Below are 17,177 nucleotides of genomic sequence, written 5' to 3' on the forward strand. Positions count from 1 at the left end.
CTTCTCTGATCTTATTTCCCTGCCTGAGAAAATCACTATCATAAATTTGTATTTACTGTTCCCACACATGCTTGTATAACAATACATGCATGTATTTGCAAGCAACATATAGTATTTGTTTGCAAGTTTTAAAATCAAGATAAATGGCATCATACTATGTAATTTTGCAACTTATCATTAACAGGTGCACTACAAGTTTATTCAGTTTAGCTATCATACAATATTCTATTATTTGAATAAACCACAATTTGTCTATTCTCTTGATGCACTCTTGGGTTGTTTTTGATTATTGGCAATTATAAGTAATGCTGCTGTTAACATTCTTGCATACATCTCTTTGTGTGTATATGTTAAGAGTTCCTCTGTGATAAATGCGTAGAAGTAGCTGGGTCATACTGCATGTACATATTCAACTGGTACTGTAGCATATTCAATGTTACTGACATAAACACTACTTCCTACAGAGATTTGCCATTCTCAAAGATGAAACAAAACACCAGTAAATATAGTCGACATTGTCCTCTGCAAACCTGACCAGGCTTACAAAACCTATACCAACTTGAAGACGGAATAAAGACAAACGAGCTTCGGATGGCTTTGGGGCATATTTTATTTAAGCACGGGCTTTTCGCGAGGTCCACCCTACAGTGCAACCCTTCCGTTAAGTTAATGAAGAGTCCAGGGCTACAGGTCCACGACAGCGTTGCTGGTGTTGGTACAGCTTCACCAGAAGGTATGAGCATGACCCGCAGGAAAAACAACCCACAAAGAGAACACAATGAAAACATCCACTGTTTTACAAATCACTCTGTTACCACAGACACAAGATGGCAATTCCTCTTAGTAAATCAGCCACAGAACATTTACAAAAATCTTTAGACAAGGAAATGGGAGCTCCTTTGTGGGAGATTAGGGTTTTCATCCACAACTTGTTAAGTAGAAAATATTTCAAGGTCAAGCATTTCTCTTATCCACGAAACAACGCTAAACCAACATACATTTTAAGGAGTATATTAAGGTACAATATCTTTACAACTATCTTCTTGAGTAGGTATGTCAAAGAATTTTCTGCAGAATATAAGTAGCCCGAAATTCAGCAGCAAAATATTGCAACATAACAAGTAAAATACAGCGTCAATGTTATATCGTAAAAGAGAAATACATAAAAGGACTCATGATGATAATTTAATCATATAAACCATGATACGTAGCTGAAATACAGTTCACTTAAATAGCTCTGTGACCAAGAATGTTAAATGCCACTTTGAACATAAAAAAAATCTCTTAAATTTTTGTGCTTAAACTTTTTTTTTTCTTCTGTTAAACTATTTCTTATTTCCAATACGGCCACTGTAACTGATATTACAACAGATCACAATTTTCACGGACACGTCAACATGAAGACATTTACTCATGAGAAAGTAAGTCACTTAGCATTAGTTCACAGTGTGGGACAGTGGTGGGCACTCGGTCTGGAGAAGGGCTGTCAGGGAATCCCCAAGTCCTTCACAGGAGTTTCCTGATCTCAGATGCAGTGAGAGGTTTAAAAGAATGAAAAGCAACACATCACATGTCGGCAGGAAAAAGAAACGTTCTGATTCTTCATGGGTTTCGTCTAAGTGACCTTCGCCTTCTGTTGTAGAAGTGCCTGAGCCCATGCTGTCGTGAAAAATTCATCATGTAATTTTGTTTGCGGGTGCTGTTAAAACCAGAAGGATAGAGGCAGAGAGGGGAAGGAGAGAGAGCATGTCAGTCCAGTCCCTGAAAGTGCAATCCAGTCTAAGTTCTAAGTCACCCTGATATTTATTTGGAAATTTTCAGGGTTAATAGGTCATGATGACATTGCCACCCGGGACAGGATAACTGAACGTTGACATCTGTATACACTGCTTCTGGCCTTGAAGTAACCCCCCTTCTATTCATGAGTGAGCCCCAAACAGGAAAAAAAGGCAAATTCTTTTGATTCATAGCAAGAGTAGACTGAAATTGGGGATTTAAACTTTTATTCTTGAACCTTTTCTGGCAACATTTACTTGGGTGAATTTCACTTGAGAGACGACATGTGCTGTGACCCATTACCTTATTTAAACACATTTTTCACAAGGAGGAAACATAATTCGATTCCTTGAACAAACATTTCCATTTAAGGCAAAAACAAAGAAAAAACAAACTTATTATCTCGAGGCAAATGAAGAGATAAGTTTTCCCCTGAACGTTGGGTTCCACTGCCTTCCTTAAACAATAAGCAGCTGGGTTCATATTCTATAAATATGACCTTATGAAAGAGACACTCCACTGAAAACATATCATAAGAAACTAAGAAAGTGTAATCCTATATAATAGATAATATGCAAATTGACCATCACACCCTCGCACAAGATGGCTGCCCCCATGTGGTCAAAGATGGCCATCACAAGATGGCCTGCAGGGGAGGGCAGTTCGGGAGGACCAGGCCAGCAGGGGAGGGAAGATGAGGGGGACCAGGCCAGCAGGTGAGGGCAGTTGGGGGAGACCAGGACAGCAGGGGAGGGAAGTTGGGGGGACCAGGCCTGCAGGGGAGGGCAGTTGGGGGTAACTGGGCCAGCAGGGGAGGGCAGTTGGAGGTGATTGGGCCAGCAGGGGAACAGGCATCCATCAGACTGGCAGGGGAGCTGTTAGGGGGTGATCAGGCTGGCAGGCAGAAGCGGTTAGGGGCAATCAGACAGGCAGGCAGGCGAGTGGTTGGGAGCCAGTAGTCCTGGATTGTGAGAGGGATGTCCGACTGCCGGTTTAGGCCCAATCCCTATGGACAGTTGGACATCCTCCGAGGGGTCCCAGATTGGAAAGGGTGCAGGCTGGTCTGAGGGACACTTCCCCCACCCAAGTGCACAAATTTTGTGCACTGGGCCACTAGTTAAATGTATAATCATATTTGCATGTATATATTTCCCCTATGTATGTACATACTCACATTCATACATATTAGGTGTGAAGCTGGTAAAAATACTGAAAATGGGTTTTAGGAGTCTGCAGAGAATTGTGCAAAACTGGTAGAGACAGCTGTTTTGGTATGGAAAATATATTTTAAAAAAGGACCATTACCTACTAAGTGCTTCCTATGTAAAAAGGACAATGACCTAATGTACTGAACTAGTCAGGTGTCATGAGAAAGAATCCTGTTACCTCTTTAGGCACAAAATATTGGGACTGGCACTAGCTGTCCTCCTGCCAGTACTGTAGGCCACATGGGGCCCTTTCCCTGAGCTATGACAGTGGTTTGAACTAGCCTCCTCATTGTCTCCCCTTATGAAACACCACTGAAAAGAAACCATGAAATACTAAGAAAGCATCACTGAATGTGTAATTGTATGTACATGTGCATACACACATACAGTGGATTTTATTTTGGATTGGCAAATGTTTTAATGATTTGCAATAATGCCAAGTTTGCTAGGGAGCCTGGGAGCAGGTGCCTGTTGGTCCAATCTTTCCGTAATGCTGAAATGCTGCTTGGCCCGACCTCCCGAATGGCCTTTTTCTTTTAAAAATTAAAAAAATTTCCAGTTACAGTTGATATTCACTATTATATTAGTTTCAGGTGTACAGAATAGTGGTTAGACATTTACATAACTTATGAGGCAATCCTCCTGGTAAGTCTAGTACCCACCTGGCACCATACAGAGTTATTACAATATCGACTCTATTCCCTATGCTGTACTTTGGACATGTGTGACTAGGTTGTAATTGCAAATTCATGCCGTGGGCTTTGCACACGGGTTTCAGTCAACTTCCCCTCAAATCCTGGTTTTACCTTGTTAAAAAGGCATTCGTCATCCTCTTGTCTATGGAGCGACATCAAAGTCAATGTAGCCAGATATTTCAAGTCTTCTACACATTAATCTTACTCCGTTTTTCAAGCCTTTCTTCTACTATACTACATCCCTCTTCAGACTGCTCTATCCAAACTCACCTTGAACTTCTTCCATCTGCATCACTTGCCAATCCTCAACATCGCTTCCTAAATTTCTACTCATTTGTCAAGTATTGCATTTTACTAATTGCTCACCCCCTCCAGAAGTGAATCCCCCCTTCCTCTATTTGAATGCTCCTCATGCTTATTTTCTGCTTTGAATGGAGACAATTAGGCTCCCCATGACTAAACTTTTGTGGCAGCCTATCCCTCAATTTCCCCCACCCCACACCACAGCCTGAGCCTCCTGCCTCACCAACGGCATGGCCAAGGCATGTTTGTTGAACTTTTGATGACTTACTGATTGGATTCCTGTTGTAAATCATTACTCTTTAACTATAAGGAATAACTGCAAAGTTAAAGCAATGAAAATTATTCTGTTGAAAGCATGTTTGAAGATATAAGGTACTCAAAGAGATTATAAAATAGTTAAAATATTTTACATGAAAAAAAGGATAAACTCAGAACACTCAAGATGTTTAGTTATCTCAATGGAACAAAGAAACATTTAAACAAAAATTGCTGTGCATGTTTAATGGCCTTAGAGCAACTTCTCCATATCACTATATATTAAGGACTGACTTAAATTCTTCATCTTTATATGTGAGAAAATAAATATTAACAGGTTTTAGATCTTTAATACTTTTACTATCAGCCCAGTGTGGAAGCTTATATCTAATCCAGGGGCATTTTGATTTACTGGATACTTATGAATTTCAAATAAATTTATGTATCAGTAGCATACCTTTGGATCCCTGCAAATGTTGATACACACACAGCATTGCTATAGATGCTGGGTGTTTATATAGTCACATTAAAAAGGGCCACATTTTCAAAGCATCCTTGAAACTGACTAGTAATTTTGCATGTAAAACATAAACATCTTTGGAGTAAGTTAGGTTGCAATCTAATGAAGCAGATTTTTCAGTTTATAAGCTTTTAAAAATCAAGCACCCTGGCAAGCTATGCCAAAATGCTGTCTGCCTCTAGAACCACTTCATAAACTGACAAGGTTATTGAATAATTACTGGGGCCTCTAAACTGTCTAACTAACAGGATTGGGCACTAGGGAAATTTTAAGTTAAAAGAGCTCATGTTTATTTTTTGTGTGGAGCAGATCTGTGAGCCTATTTTTGTTTTTGATACACAGAGACATATCGCTGTAGATAACCTTGTAACCAAAATAATAATAGGTGTGATAGAATTTTAAAGATTTATTTCATCACTGCAATTATAGGGAAAGTAATTTTTATTACATGTCCACTGAAAGCAGATATTGTTCATATCAACTGTGCTAATTGACATCAATTTTCTTTGGCTATGGATGAACTAGGTCTGTTTTAAAATTCTTTCATTGTGAGTCGTTAAAAGAAGGGAAAATGAACACCAATGACTTCTTGGAAATGCAAACTTAAATTTCCAATTCTGTTTAGGGAGTTTAGGGACTTAGATGGCATATGAGATTATTAAATGCCTCCCTATTTCTGCATAGGAAGTGTGGATATTGCAAGATCTTTCAAGAGCTGGTGACTCTGTTCTTTTGAACTGTTACTATCTTAGGTCATTTATTATTATGAAAAAATTCAATTGATTTTTAATAGATTTTAAAGGAAATGGAGAAGACAGAGTCTTGGGAAACATAATTTGAGCTCATAGGTCATTTAGGTACTTTTATTGATCAGTAATGAATTCATTTATCATCAAAACATATGATATAATAAATAATGCTTTATATAAATGCAGAAATAAGAACCCAGTGGACTGCCATATCTTTCGGAGAAACACTGGTGACCGTAAGATGGAACGCTGCTGTTTAAACCAACCAGCGAAACTCCCCTGCAGAGAGGATGCTGAACATTTTACTTTCAAGGCCATGCATTTTCGGGGGTGGGAGTGGGGAGGCGATGTGTAAATAAGTGTAGGCTCACATAGCTCACAAATGTTGAAGATTTCATATTTATTTTCTCTGATACATGAAATAATATTTGTTAATGTGTACCTCAGGGAGTTGTAAGGCTTAAATGAAAACTTGTAGTATAATCTGCAAATGTTTAATAAATGATAAACATTTTACCTTCTTTCCTAAGTATCTCCATTAGGGAATAAATATAAATATATGTTAAAGAAGGCCAATCTTACCTAAGGATAAAATCTAGAACTCACAAATATTATGAATACATCCATCCCCTTCTGCCAATTCATTTATTAACTTAGATTAGAATGGAGCAGTAAGGCATCCTCACACATCTGCAGCACAACTGATCTTCTACAAGACACTGCGTTTAATCAGACTCCTAGCTCTTTTGCTCACATTTTTGTTTTCACTTTCCCCTCGGAATGAATGTATGAACTGTGAGCACTTCAAGAGCACCTGATGCAGTCCCAGGCTCAGAGTCCAGCTGTTTCCTGATGAAGGACTGCTGATTGTGCCCAATATCGTTTACGTTTGAGAATAATCACAATTCAACGGAACTCTGAGTTTGCATGATATAGGCTGCAAAAGTTCCTGTGTGTCTCAATATCACATGGAACTTTGTTTTCATATATATTTTTTTCAACTGCATAGGTCTTCAACAAAACTTCTCAGTTCATGTAGGCACAGGGATGAAACTATCAGTAAACAGTACCCCAGAATTAGTAACAGGACTTACCTTACTCTAGTGGAAAACCAATGACAGCAAATAATGAAATATAACACAAGTTAAAAAATGCCTTTCAATGCATGCAGCACTGTGATTAGTCATAAAAGTCTGATCAGGTTTAGACGCAATATAGGATTTTTCATCTCTTTTGAAAATAAAAATTAAAGATGTTATTCCTTATTCTTCTATATCTAACATATACATATATTTAACTTTTCTATGTAATGCAACATGCAATATTTGCTCATAACCATATGTCAAGGTACATGTAGCTACAGTACTACATTTGGCATAAATGTTGCATATAAAGTATAAATATAAAAGTACTGGTTTAATAGCCCCCATTAGTTTTATTTTCTGTTTTAAATTAATTATATTTTAGGAAATACTTATTTCTGAATATATTAAGGAATGGGCTTTTAAAAATACAAAGTCCTCTATATCAGATAACAATCAAATTTAATAAAGGATAAATATGCTTTGCAACAAATGTAATATGCTCATCTCCATAAATCATTTGTGCCAAAAATATGACAGTATCTTGATAATGAAGAGCATAAAGGGATGGTCATGATGGAACACATATTATTAAAATCTGATAAATGCATTTAAGATCATAGTTAGCAACATATTGGTTTTCAATTTTCAGTAAATGTGGTAATAATTTACTTTTTCATAAATCAATTCACACAGGCTAACTCTTTACTGAGTAATTTACTTTCAAGATACACATGCAAAAATTGGCCCACTCCATTATGCACATGACAGCTGGTGACTTAGACACATACACAGGAAATGTGATGTGTGAATGAAATGCATAGTTTGGTGAGGGAGATTCTTAGGATAGAAGTATGAGTGCCCAACAAAAACATTAAGACAAAGAGTTCACTTTTATCCTAAGAAGAATCCCACCAGCATGGATCTTGTGAGGGATCTGCCCAAATGTATTCACAAACATTTACTGAAAAACAAATGTTCTACACTAGCAAATGAATTCAGAGAAATTAGGTTTCTGACACTTGATTGTCAATGATTGTGTTATGCTACATCATTCAGATGTAACAGAATGAGGACTTTTTGTAAGCTAGTGAGGCTGGAAAAAAGTGGCCTGTCAGTTTGGTTCATCTGTTCCATGGCAGATTAGTGAAGCGCTTTTCAAGGGCAGGTTTTATTGAAAAACATCACAGTGGAAGATTACTCTCTCAAACAAGCATCAGGCATAAATGACTTTGCTTGTTAAATGCTAAATGGCAGTTTTTATCTTTATGGCGGGTGGGGGTGGGGCCTTGTCATTCTGTAGATTCATATTTATGAAACTCAAATCCTTCCACAGGGAGTATTTTAAAAGTAAGACATTAAATTAAAAACATATTATATATCTTGTTCATTTAGGATGAATTCCTTAACCTTGAAATACTTTCAAAAGTGCTAAATTTGTTCTCATCAAATTCATGTATCTTCTTGGTTAATATGGGCAGTACTGAGGTTAAATTCAAGATACCATGCATGACCAATTTTTCTTTCTAAGGATTTTTAGCATGTGTACTTTGGTGCACATGCACAAAAGTGAAAACTATGGTAATAAAGCTAGACTAAGGCCAGTCTTCACTCAGAAAAGGAAATACATTTAAAAAGTGTAACCCCTCCCCCCAATCCCTAGTCGCAAATTCATATTAGTGTGTCTCATTAGGTATCTCTTTAGATATGGACCTCAGTCTCCTCCCCGCTCCACACCTGAAGAGTTAATATTACTAATTTATAGAGCTAAAAGTTATTATATAAAGGTATAGTGAATAGAGAGAATATATATATATATATATATATATATATATATATATATGAAATATATTTTTTATTGATTTCAGAGAGGAAGGGAGAGGGGGAGAGAGAGAGAGAAACATCAATGATATGATAATCATTGATTGGCTGCCCCCTGCATGTCCCCTACTGGGGATTGAGCCCGGAACATGGGCATATGACCCTGACTAGAATTGAACCTGGGACCCTTCAGTCTGCAGGTGGATGCTTTAACCACTGAGAAAACTGGCTAGGGCAATGGAGAGACTATTTTGAATTGATAGGAATTCTTGGTGTAGTCCTTCTTTCTATTTCTAAATATACATCTGTGATAGCAAAGTTAAAATTAGTAGTATTTGTGAATCACGACATGAGCTTGCTAGCTTCTTTGTGCCTCATTTGGTTGAAAGATTCTGGAAGTTTATTATATTACTTTTTTAAAAAAATTCTCTGGAACTTCCTTTCTATGTTAAGCTCATAAAATCAGTGAATTATAGCTGCTAAGGGCATATTAACTAGTGAGTACTTTTTAAAACGTTTCATGATGCTTCTGAAAAGAAATACTTTGAAAGGATACAGTGGCATAAAAATGTTGACTCCCAAGGCAAGAGCAAAACCTCAAAGACATATTTCTGAAAATATATATCCTCTGTATTGTATTTTTTAAACAACTGATTTATTGAACTCAACGACATGACGTATGTCTCTCCAAAAAAGGAAAAAAATAAAGTCCTTTAATGTTAACAAATTTCTGAATCATCATTAAAGAGATAGCATTTGCTTTTAAAACTATATATGTAATATATAAATGAAGTGATATGGTGATATGTATAAAGTTATACTATTTAAATTATTCTCGAAAGAAGATGCAGAATAAAACTCAAATGATGCAACAGTGTATGTGTGGCAATACTCTTTTATCGCTGAAATGTTCTAGTGCTCTGAGAGTTTGAGACAATAATGCAGAATAAGAGCAGAGAGGTGCCTGGTGAGTTATACATTCTTCAAAGTATTAAAATTCTGGAACTGGAATGTACTAGTAAGTGAAGTCTTTACAAATACCGATTATTGCTCCAGAAAAAAATACCAGAAACAATAGATGTGATCAATGTGATAGATTTCATACAATCTGAACTTGATTCTTGTAATAATATCATGATGTTGGTAGCTGCTTATAAAACTTAGTACCAACACCAGGTATTCGCGATTTCCTTGGGAGTTGTGTGGTGATGCTGGTGTTCTGAGGGCCACTGGGGCGGCAGGTCCACAGGAAGCAGAGAACAGAGTTCTGCCTCCAAGTTGTGAAGGGTTATTTCCTACCAGGGAGTATGTTTGCACTTTTGACCCCATGTGATCTTTAACTGTAGTCCAAGGGAGGGACTCATGGTGATGATACACCTCTGAAATCCAAGACAGATAACTGCAATTGCTTGGCTGGGGGGCAGGTGAAGAAATATCTACTCCAATTAAGAACTGTTAGGTCTCACTAAGGGCAGTAGCTAGCATCCTGCCTTCTTCTCAGGACTGTCACGTTTTGAAGTTTCCATAGGAGTTGGCAATGCTTTGTCAGGCACAGGAAGCCCCATTAACGTAAACTGTCTTGGCAAGAGACTTGAGAGATATTAAAGTGGTTATTGACTCTAAATTTGATTCTCAACCAGTTTATTGGAATCACCTGAGGTGCTTTTAAAAAAGACTGATATTCAGGTCCCACTGCAGATCAACTGAAATCAAATCATCCGTAGGGATGGGCCTGGGCATTGGGACATCGCCCAAGCCCTAAGGCAGTGATGGCGAACCTATGACACGCGTGTCAGAGGTGACACACAAACTCATTTTTTTGGTTGATTTTTCTTTGTTAAATGGCATTTAAATATATAAAATAAATATCAAAAATATACGTCTTTGTTTTACTATGGTTGCAAATATCAAAAAATTTCTATATGTGACACGGCACCAGAGTTAAGTTAGGATTTTTCAAAATGCTGACACGCCGAGCTCAAAAGGTTCGCCATCACTGCCCTAAGGGATTCTGATGTTTAATCAGATTGAGAAGCACTGCTCTGAAAAAAGTAGGCAGGGCAGAATGGCTCTAGGGATGATTTTTGGTCTATTTGGACGTCGCTCTCTGGCCTTACCATGTATGCATTCATTTTAGAAATCAGGCTATTCTATTCTCCTGGATTAATGTAGTCTGAGGAAATTAATATCTAAGTAAGACATCAGCCTCATATATAGATTCAAAGGAGTCTGGACGGTTATTTGAAACTTCAACTTTGTCTTGTGGAGGCAGAGCCCAGCAAGTTGTCCAAAGCAGCAGAGCGCACAGTGGGGGCTTGCGTAGGGACCAGGTTGCTCTTGGATTGGGGGGTTGATATGGATGCCATGCAAGCAGGTGCCTCAGTGAAAACTAAGACGAAGGCTAACTCAAGACTGAGAAATTCAGCTCATGGCTATGATTGAAAGAAAACAAATCTGGTAGTTTTTCTACCAATTAATTATATAAATTTGCTTTCAAAATGACTGAAACCAGCCAAGGGACTGATTTCGTTACTGATTTGGTAAACAGAATGAACATTTGAACCTATCTACCGAGAAGATTCTCCTCTCCTTGCCAACCACTTGGAGCCATCAGTCCGAACCCGTCGAGACATAAGCATTCCAGTTCTACAGGAACTAGATCGTTAGAGAAAAAGCAAGTCATCTCTCTGTGCAACAGTCAGCGCGGCCGGTGACAGTGGTGCCAACCTTACTACATGGGGGAAACCAGAGGGGAACACCCTCCCCTTGTTAGGTGCTGGGGCTTGTCAGGAGGAATTTGAAACTTCAAATTCTTTGTTCTAGTTGCAACCATGTCATTAAATGGAAGACAGGCTCAGGCATCTGTGGCTAAGAAGGTGTTTGTAACTGGGCACATTAACTAGTAATACTCTACAGATTAACCAGTACATATCATTTCCCTTCCAGGACGTCATTCCATTTTCTAAGGCAATCCAGATCTGGCAAAGGCACTGTTTCCCATTTACCTGGAGACTTTGTTTGATCCAATTTAACTAGTATTGTCAAATCCTTAAACTTTTTGCTTATTGCGCTTTGTAAGGTACATTCAGTTACACTGGGGGCTTTCTTACTTCACGTCGACTCAAGTTATAGATTGAGTTGCTGAAGAGTGTAAGCCAAAATCCTGAGGGGATCTCTTCAGGAACAGTTCTTACTGAATTAAGAAGCATGTCATCAAAGGAATGCAAACCTTTCTAAAATGAACATGGGATGCTACGTATGAGATACTCACAGGACGACCTCCACGTGGTCCAAAGCCCATTGATCGTGACCTGTCCCGTTGTGGCGTGGTTGCCACCAGCGTAATAAAACTCCTTTCATCCGTGCCTCCCTGGATCACAGACAGATGGACAAAGAGATTACACACGAGAAAACAGAGACCTCTGGTGTGTGGTCTCCAGACTTGACATATAATAGGCTAACCTAAATCAACAAAACTTTGGGTGTGGGATTCAGATTTGCTTAGGCCACAGGACGCTTCTGAGAAGCATTGAATTTTATTGGCTATTCAAGGACTGGTAATGCGTGCACCCCTCTCCCCCTTATTCCCCTTCCTACACTAGTAATGGGAAGAGCCACTCAGTCAACAAACATCATGTGCCTTCGGTGTGACGGGCACTGTGCTAGGAGCTAGGGGTACACAGGTGACAAAACGCTATGCAAAAGTGACATAGTTGCCTATCTTTAGAAAATTTCACATTAAGCGTACCCAGCAGAAATGAAAAATGTTGTTTTCTACATGACTAGAAATACTGGTTAGAGGAAGGAAAATATGAAAAAAGCACGGTTGTTATGCTCTATTCCCTCTTGCCCAATGCCTTGCTTCAGTTTCCACCTGTTATTCTCATAGGAAACAGTAACCCCACTTTGGAGATCTGGGTTAGTCTTGGTTCTGCCACCACTATGTTGGTGGTGTTGGTCCAGTAGCTTCAAATTTCTAGCTCAAACTCTGATTCTCAGGGATCTCGTGTGAGACAACGCCTCCCCATTCCGACCACTTACAGGGGGACGTTGTAAGACACCCTCTGAGCCTGCGTGAAATCCTTGGGCTGGTGCTGCGCGATGACGTGCCAGGTGATCCCATTGTTGACACTGTACTGCAGCAGCACGGCCTTGTCCACTGCGTGGGGGCTGCTCAGGTCACTGTTGCAGCTGTCCGTTTGCGATGCGCTCCCGATTTGCAAAACAAACATGATTTTGCTGAAAAACACAGGGGCAATCATCTTTTTAAAAAAAATATATATTTATTGATTTCAGACAGGAAAAGAGAGGGAGAGAGAGATAGAAACATCAATGATGAGAGAGAATCATTGATCGGCTGCCTCCTGCAAGTCCCCTACTGGGGATCAAGCCCGCAACCTGAGCATATGCCCTTGACTGGAATCGAACCTGGGATCCTTCAGTCCTCAGGTCAACACTCTATCCACGGGACCAAACCAGCCAGGGCAGGGGAAATCATCTTTAAACAAGAGTCAGGAAGTATTAAAGGAGTTGTACTTTCTAATTAAAAAATCTTTTTTTTCCCTAAAGTCCATAATTCCCTAATTCATAATACAGTTAAAAATAGAAGCATCCAGTCTTATGACTAAATCACATTAGTAGTAAAATTTGTTTATCTTTTACAGGATACATATGAAAAATAATATTGAAAAGGCTCGTTTCCTACACAAAGAAAGCATTTCTGACTTTCAAAGATCTGTCCTTTTTCATGATGCTGGAAATCTTGTTCTAGTATTTCACCTGAAACTCCTATTTTCTGAAAGGTATAAGCCAAACAGGCAGCTGAGAACATGGAGAGGGCAAGGAATAAAACCACAATATTTATGCTACATGCTTCTTTTACAAGTGGCTGCAAGCTGAGTAGCATCTACACAAGGATAAATCATCACGCTATTTTAGGAAAGGACTTCTGGAGATCAGAGCGGAGGGAAAACTGCGTTAGACACGCTGGCTCTGGACCATGCCTACTATTCCCTGACATGCATGTCCTTCTAATTTTCACAGGAGGCCTTGCCCATAGAAGACACAGTTTTTAGGCATCGGAGATCTAGCCTCAGTGATGAACAGAGTAGTTCCACTTAGGGTAGATGTCAAATAAAGCACTAGACTTAAGATTTGACATTAATTTAAAACAAAGTTATCTGTACAACATGGAGTGTAATTGTTAACTAAGTAGATAGTTGTAGCTCTATATGGGTCAAGGAAAAAATCAAGTTGTTTCTAGATGAACTAAGTCTTGTTCATCTTTGATAGGAAAAAATGGGACTGGGGGAAACACCAACTTTTGGCATCTCCACAGTTACCATACAGGAATCAATTTTATTGTATTTTGATTGTTTATCATAGCGAAGGCCCCAAACCTGCCTTTCTGCCTCTGAAAATACATTACTAATATGTTCCAAAGTAAAAAACCTCAAGAAAACACCCACATTCTTATTAACCAAATATTTAATTCTCAAATATACTTGGAACTACTGAACAGCGTTCAGCATTCAAGTACTATTTTAACCCAGTACAACCTTTAAAGAGCCCGGGAACCCTTCTTGAATGAAACAGACAAAAAGCTGTGTTCGCACTGGCTAAGGTGGCAGAGCAGGGAAGGCCAGGTGGGGAAGGAAATCTAACCCCCCTGGGGTCTCTTTTTCTCTGTCACTTCCCTAGTCGATTTGCACAGTCTCTGCCCACTTTATTTTGCATTAATATGCAGCTCCTGCAGCATGTGAATTTTTAAAGTTCTCATCCACCCATCCATGCTCCACTTCTAGCTACTGTAACTACATATGCTGCATATAGATATATGTTTGTGTGACTGCAAATTTACTTCACATATACATTGACATTTATATGCTTGCAATGGTCGACATCAAATTATCTATATCAGGGGTCCTCAAATACAAATATTGTATTTGTTCCTGTTTTGTTTTTTTACTTCAAAATAAGATATGTGCAGTGTGCATAGGAATTTGTTCATAGTTTTTTTTTTTAAACTATAGTCCGGCCCTCCAACGGTCTGAGGGACAGTGAACTGGCCCCCTGTTTAAAAAGTTTGAGGACCCCTCATCTATATAGATTATCCATAGCTACTTATTTTTTTATTCAACTTTATTGAAATATAATTGACATAAAATGCTGTGTAAGTTCAAGGTGCACAATGTGTTGATTTGATAACAATTTTTATATTAGGCCATTTCTCTAGGCTTATGCCTATGACTGCACTACTCAATATGTGAAGAAATATAAGGTAATTGTACAATAAACTTAAGCCAAGTAGAATTCTGAGTTGTGAAACACAATGATTCCTCAGACCAAATTCAAATGATACTTAGGTTTCCACAGCTTAGCGACACCTGTGTCATTAAGTTTGTGATCATAGTTGACAGTGGATGATGATGACCAGTCTTGCAACTGAGTCTGTGTCTGAACTATCACACGGGAGTTTTGTTACCTTGCTCGAGTGAGATCCAGAGGTTTGGTGGCAGCTTGCCTTATCTGGCAGCCATTGAAATAGAGCGAGTCCCCGTGGGCATAGGGTGCCAGCTGCCCACAGCCACTGCCTATCACTCCGCCTTGAATGGTCTCCCAGTTTGCCTCGGTGACTCTTGCTGACTCAAAATTATCTTTAATATAACTGGGGAGATCACGGCTGAAAACAGAGCAATCATCACCTAGAGGGAAGGGATTAAATACACAAATTAGCTGCAACAAGCAGACTGACCAAAGATTAAGAACAAGTATTCAATTTCAAATTTAGCCCACTGTTGTTACTGTAAGAATGACAAAATACCAAGCAGATATAGAATCCCTGAAATAAATGTTTCTCTTTTATTTTAGCAATTATTGGCTAACATTGTTGAAATAAATCCCATTATCTCTGAGTCACTGTTCACTAAAATATGCAGTTGCTAATATACTTCTTGCTCATGTGAACCTATATTTAAATACCACAGCATCTGGCTGGGCCTGCATATAGACCAACGATGGGTCTTAGTAGGGAGCTTCCTCCCTGGCTTGAAAGGCCAGCCTAATATCTTTCCCCTAGCATGATTCTGTAGCAGAAAATAAGATCAATCCTATTCTTGTTCTTCTAGCCCTATACTTGAGGATTCTAGAGAGCAGAGTCTGTATTTCATTTATCATCGGAATCCAGCACCTTGCACAATACTTAGCACGTACAAGACATTCAGTCGTGAAGCTGGGATAAGTAAATGCATAATGAATAAACTGGACGTGTCTCTCAGAGACCACTGAGCTGAAATACTCGCATTAGGTAAGACGGTACATTAGCAAATGTGTATGTGCTTGCGTTTCCCATTGATTTGAACAGCCTGACTTTCCTAAATGCCCACAATACTTTAAAATGAAAAGGTCACAGAGCTCTGCTGGGTCAAAAAAGAGGAAACATTCCAGACATCGAGGACTCCTTGTGAGACAGCTAATTTCGTCATTTGCCTCAAGATCAAATTCCCCAGCTAATACACAGCCAGACCCAGCCAGTCTCAGCAGTAATAAAACCAGGTGAAAAAGATGAACGCTAAGTAATTTCTAGTATCAGAGATATGCAGCAGTCTACATGAATCACACTCCTTTCATTTGTAGGCAAGGAAATCACATCAACCCAGAAATCTAACTAGATTCTACTCCAGAATTCAAATCTATGGCTTCTTTCACTGCACACTTGGGTAAGTTGTAAAACTGGTCCCCGTAGGATAAATCTCTCAGCTATGAGAGACAGCAAGGCTGACAGCAAGGGAAGAATAGCTTGCACCAGCCTTTATTCTGACCCTTACTAGCTCTGTGACCTTAGGCAAACCACTTAATCTCCTTCTCTCAGTTTCTTTATCTGTAAAGTGGGAATGACTATAATTAGCTAACTTACGAGATATCATAAAGGCTAAACGACTCTGCCAAATGATTGGTGGACACTGTGTAACGAGCAAAGCATAAGATAAAGTAAGGATTCCTTCACAAGAGATTTGTTGAGCATCATTGTATGCCATGAGTTAGGCTCTGAGAATATAACGGTAATTATGTAAAGTGAACTTTGTAACAACAGAGGCAAAAACATTGCATTAGACTCCCAGGGGTGGGGAACCTTTTTCTGCCAAGGGCCATTTGGATATTTTTAACATCATTCACTTAATATAAATTTGTGTTGCTATGAAAAAAGCTCCTACATTTATTGAATTTGGAGTTCCGTCTGCGGTTGCCTTGGCAGGGCCAGACCAAATGATCTTTTGGTCCGGACATTCCCCACCCCTGCTGATCAGAGGACAGCAGGGCTGCAGGCCTCCCAACAGGCCAACAGAGCAATTTTTTTATGATGTCAAGGAGCTGTCCCAAGAATACTCCAGCTCCTAGAAAATCAAGCAGTAAAAATGTTTTTTTTTAATCTTTTTTTTTTTTTGAGTTATGAAAGCTCTTTTTCTTTTTTGTGATAGAGTAACTTGGGAAACAGAACATCTCGAATTGTCAGCTACATCTTGGGAGGACAGTGGCAGCTGCTGTTGGGAGAGGCTGTGAGAGAGAAGAAATATTGGCAAAGTAGCCATGGATAGGCAGCTAGGCCAGGGAGGAGAGAGGTCCAGAGGGAAATAAAGTGTGGGAGGCAGGGAATTGCATGGAAGATGGGGAATGTGAGGGACTCTAGAATTCCTGAGCGGATAAAGCCTGCACTAAAAAATACCTCAAGGAACATAGCATGAAATTATCCTTGATAATCCATTCCAAAG

General features: G+C 39.1%; 1 protein-coding gene across 1 annotated transcript in view; it reads right to left on the reverse strand.

Moving 5' to 3' along the window:
• Window positions 1–593: 593 nt before the first annotated feature.
• Window positions 594–17,177, reverse strand: part of RELN (reelin) — a 432,712-nt gene continuing 416,128 nt past the window's right edge. The window contains exons 61-64 of the mRNA XM_081101781.1: window positions 14,894–15,113; window positions 12,451–12,648; window positions 11,681–11,779; window positions 594–1,699 (exon numbers count right to left, since the gene is read on the reverse strand). Coding sequence (XP_080957907.1) covers window positions 1,603–1,699; window positions 11,681–11,779; window positions 12,451–12,648; window positions 14,894–15,113 — 614 coding nt within the window. The 3' untranslated portion in view covers window positions 594–1,602. The remainder of the gene's footprint in view (window positions 1,700–11,680; window positions 11,780–12,450; window positions 12,649–14,893; window positions 15,114–17,177) is intronic.

Source organism: Myotis nattereri (assembly GCF_964212035.1).
Source record: "Myotis nattereri genome assembly, chromosome: 11".
Taxonomy (NCBI): domain Eukaryota; kingdom Metazoa; phylum Chordata; class Mammalia; order Chiroptera; family Vespertilionidae; genus Myotis; species Myotis nattereri.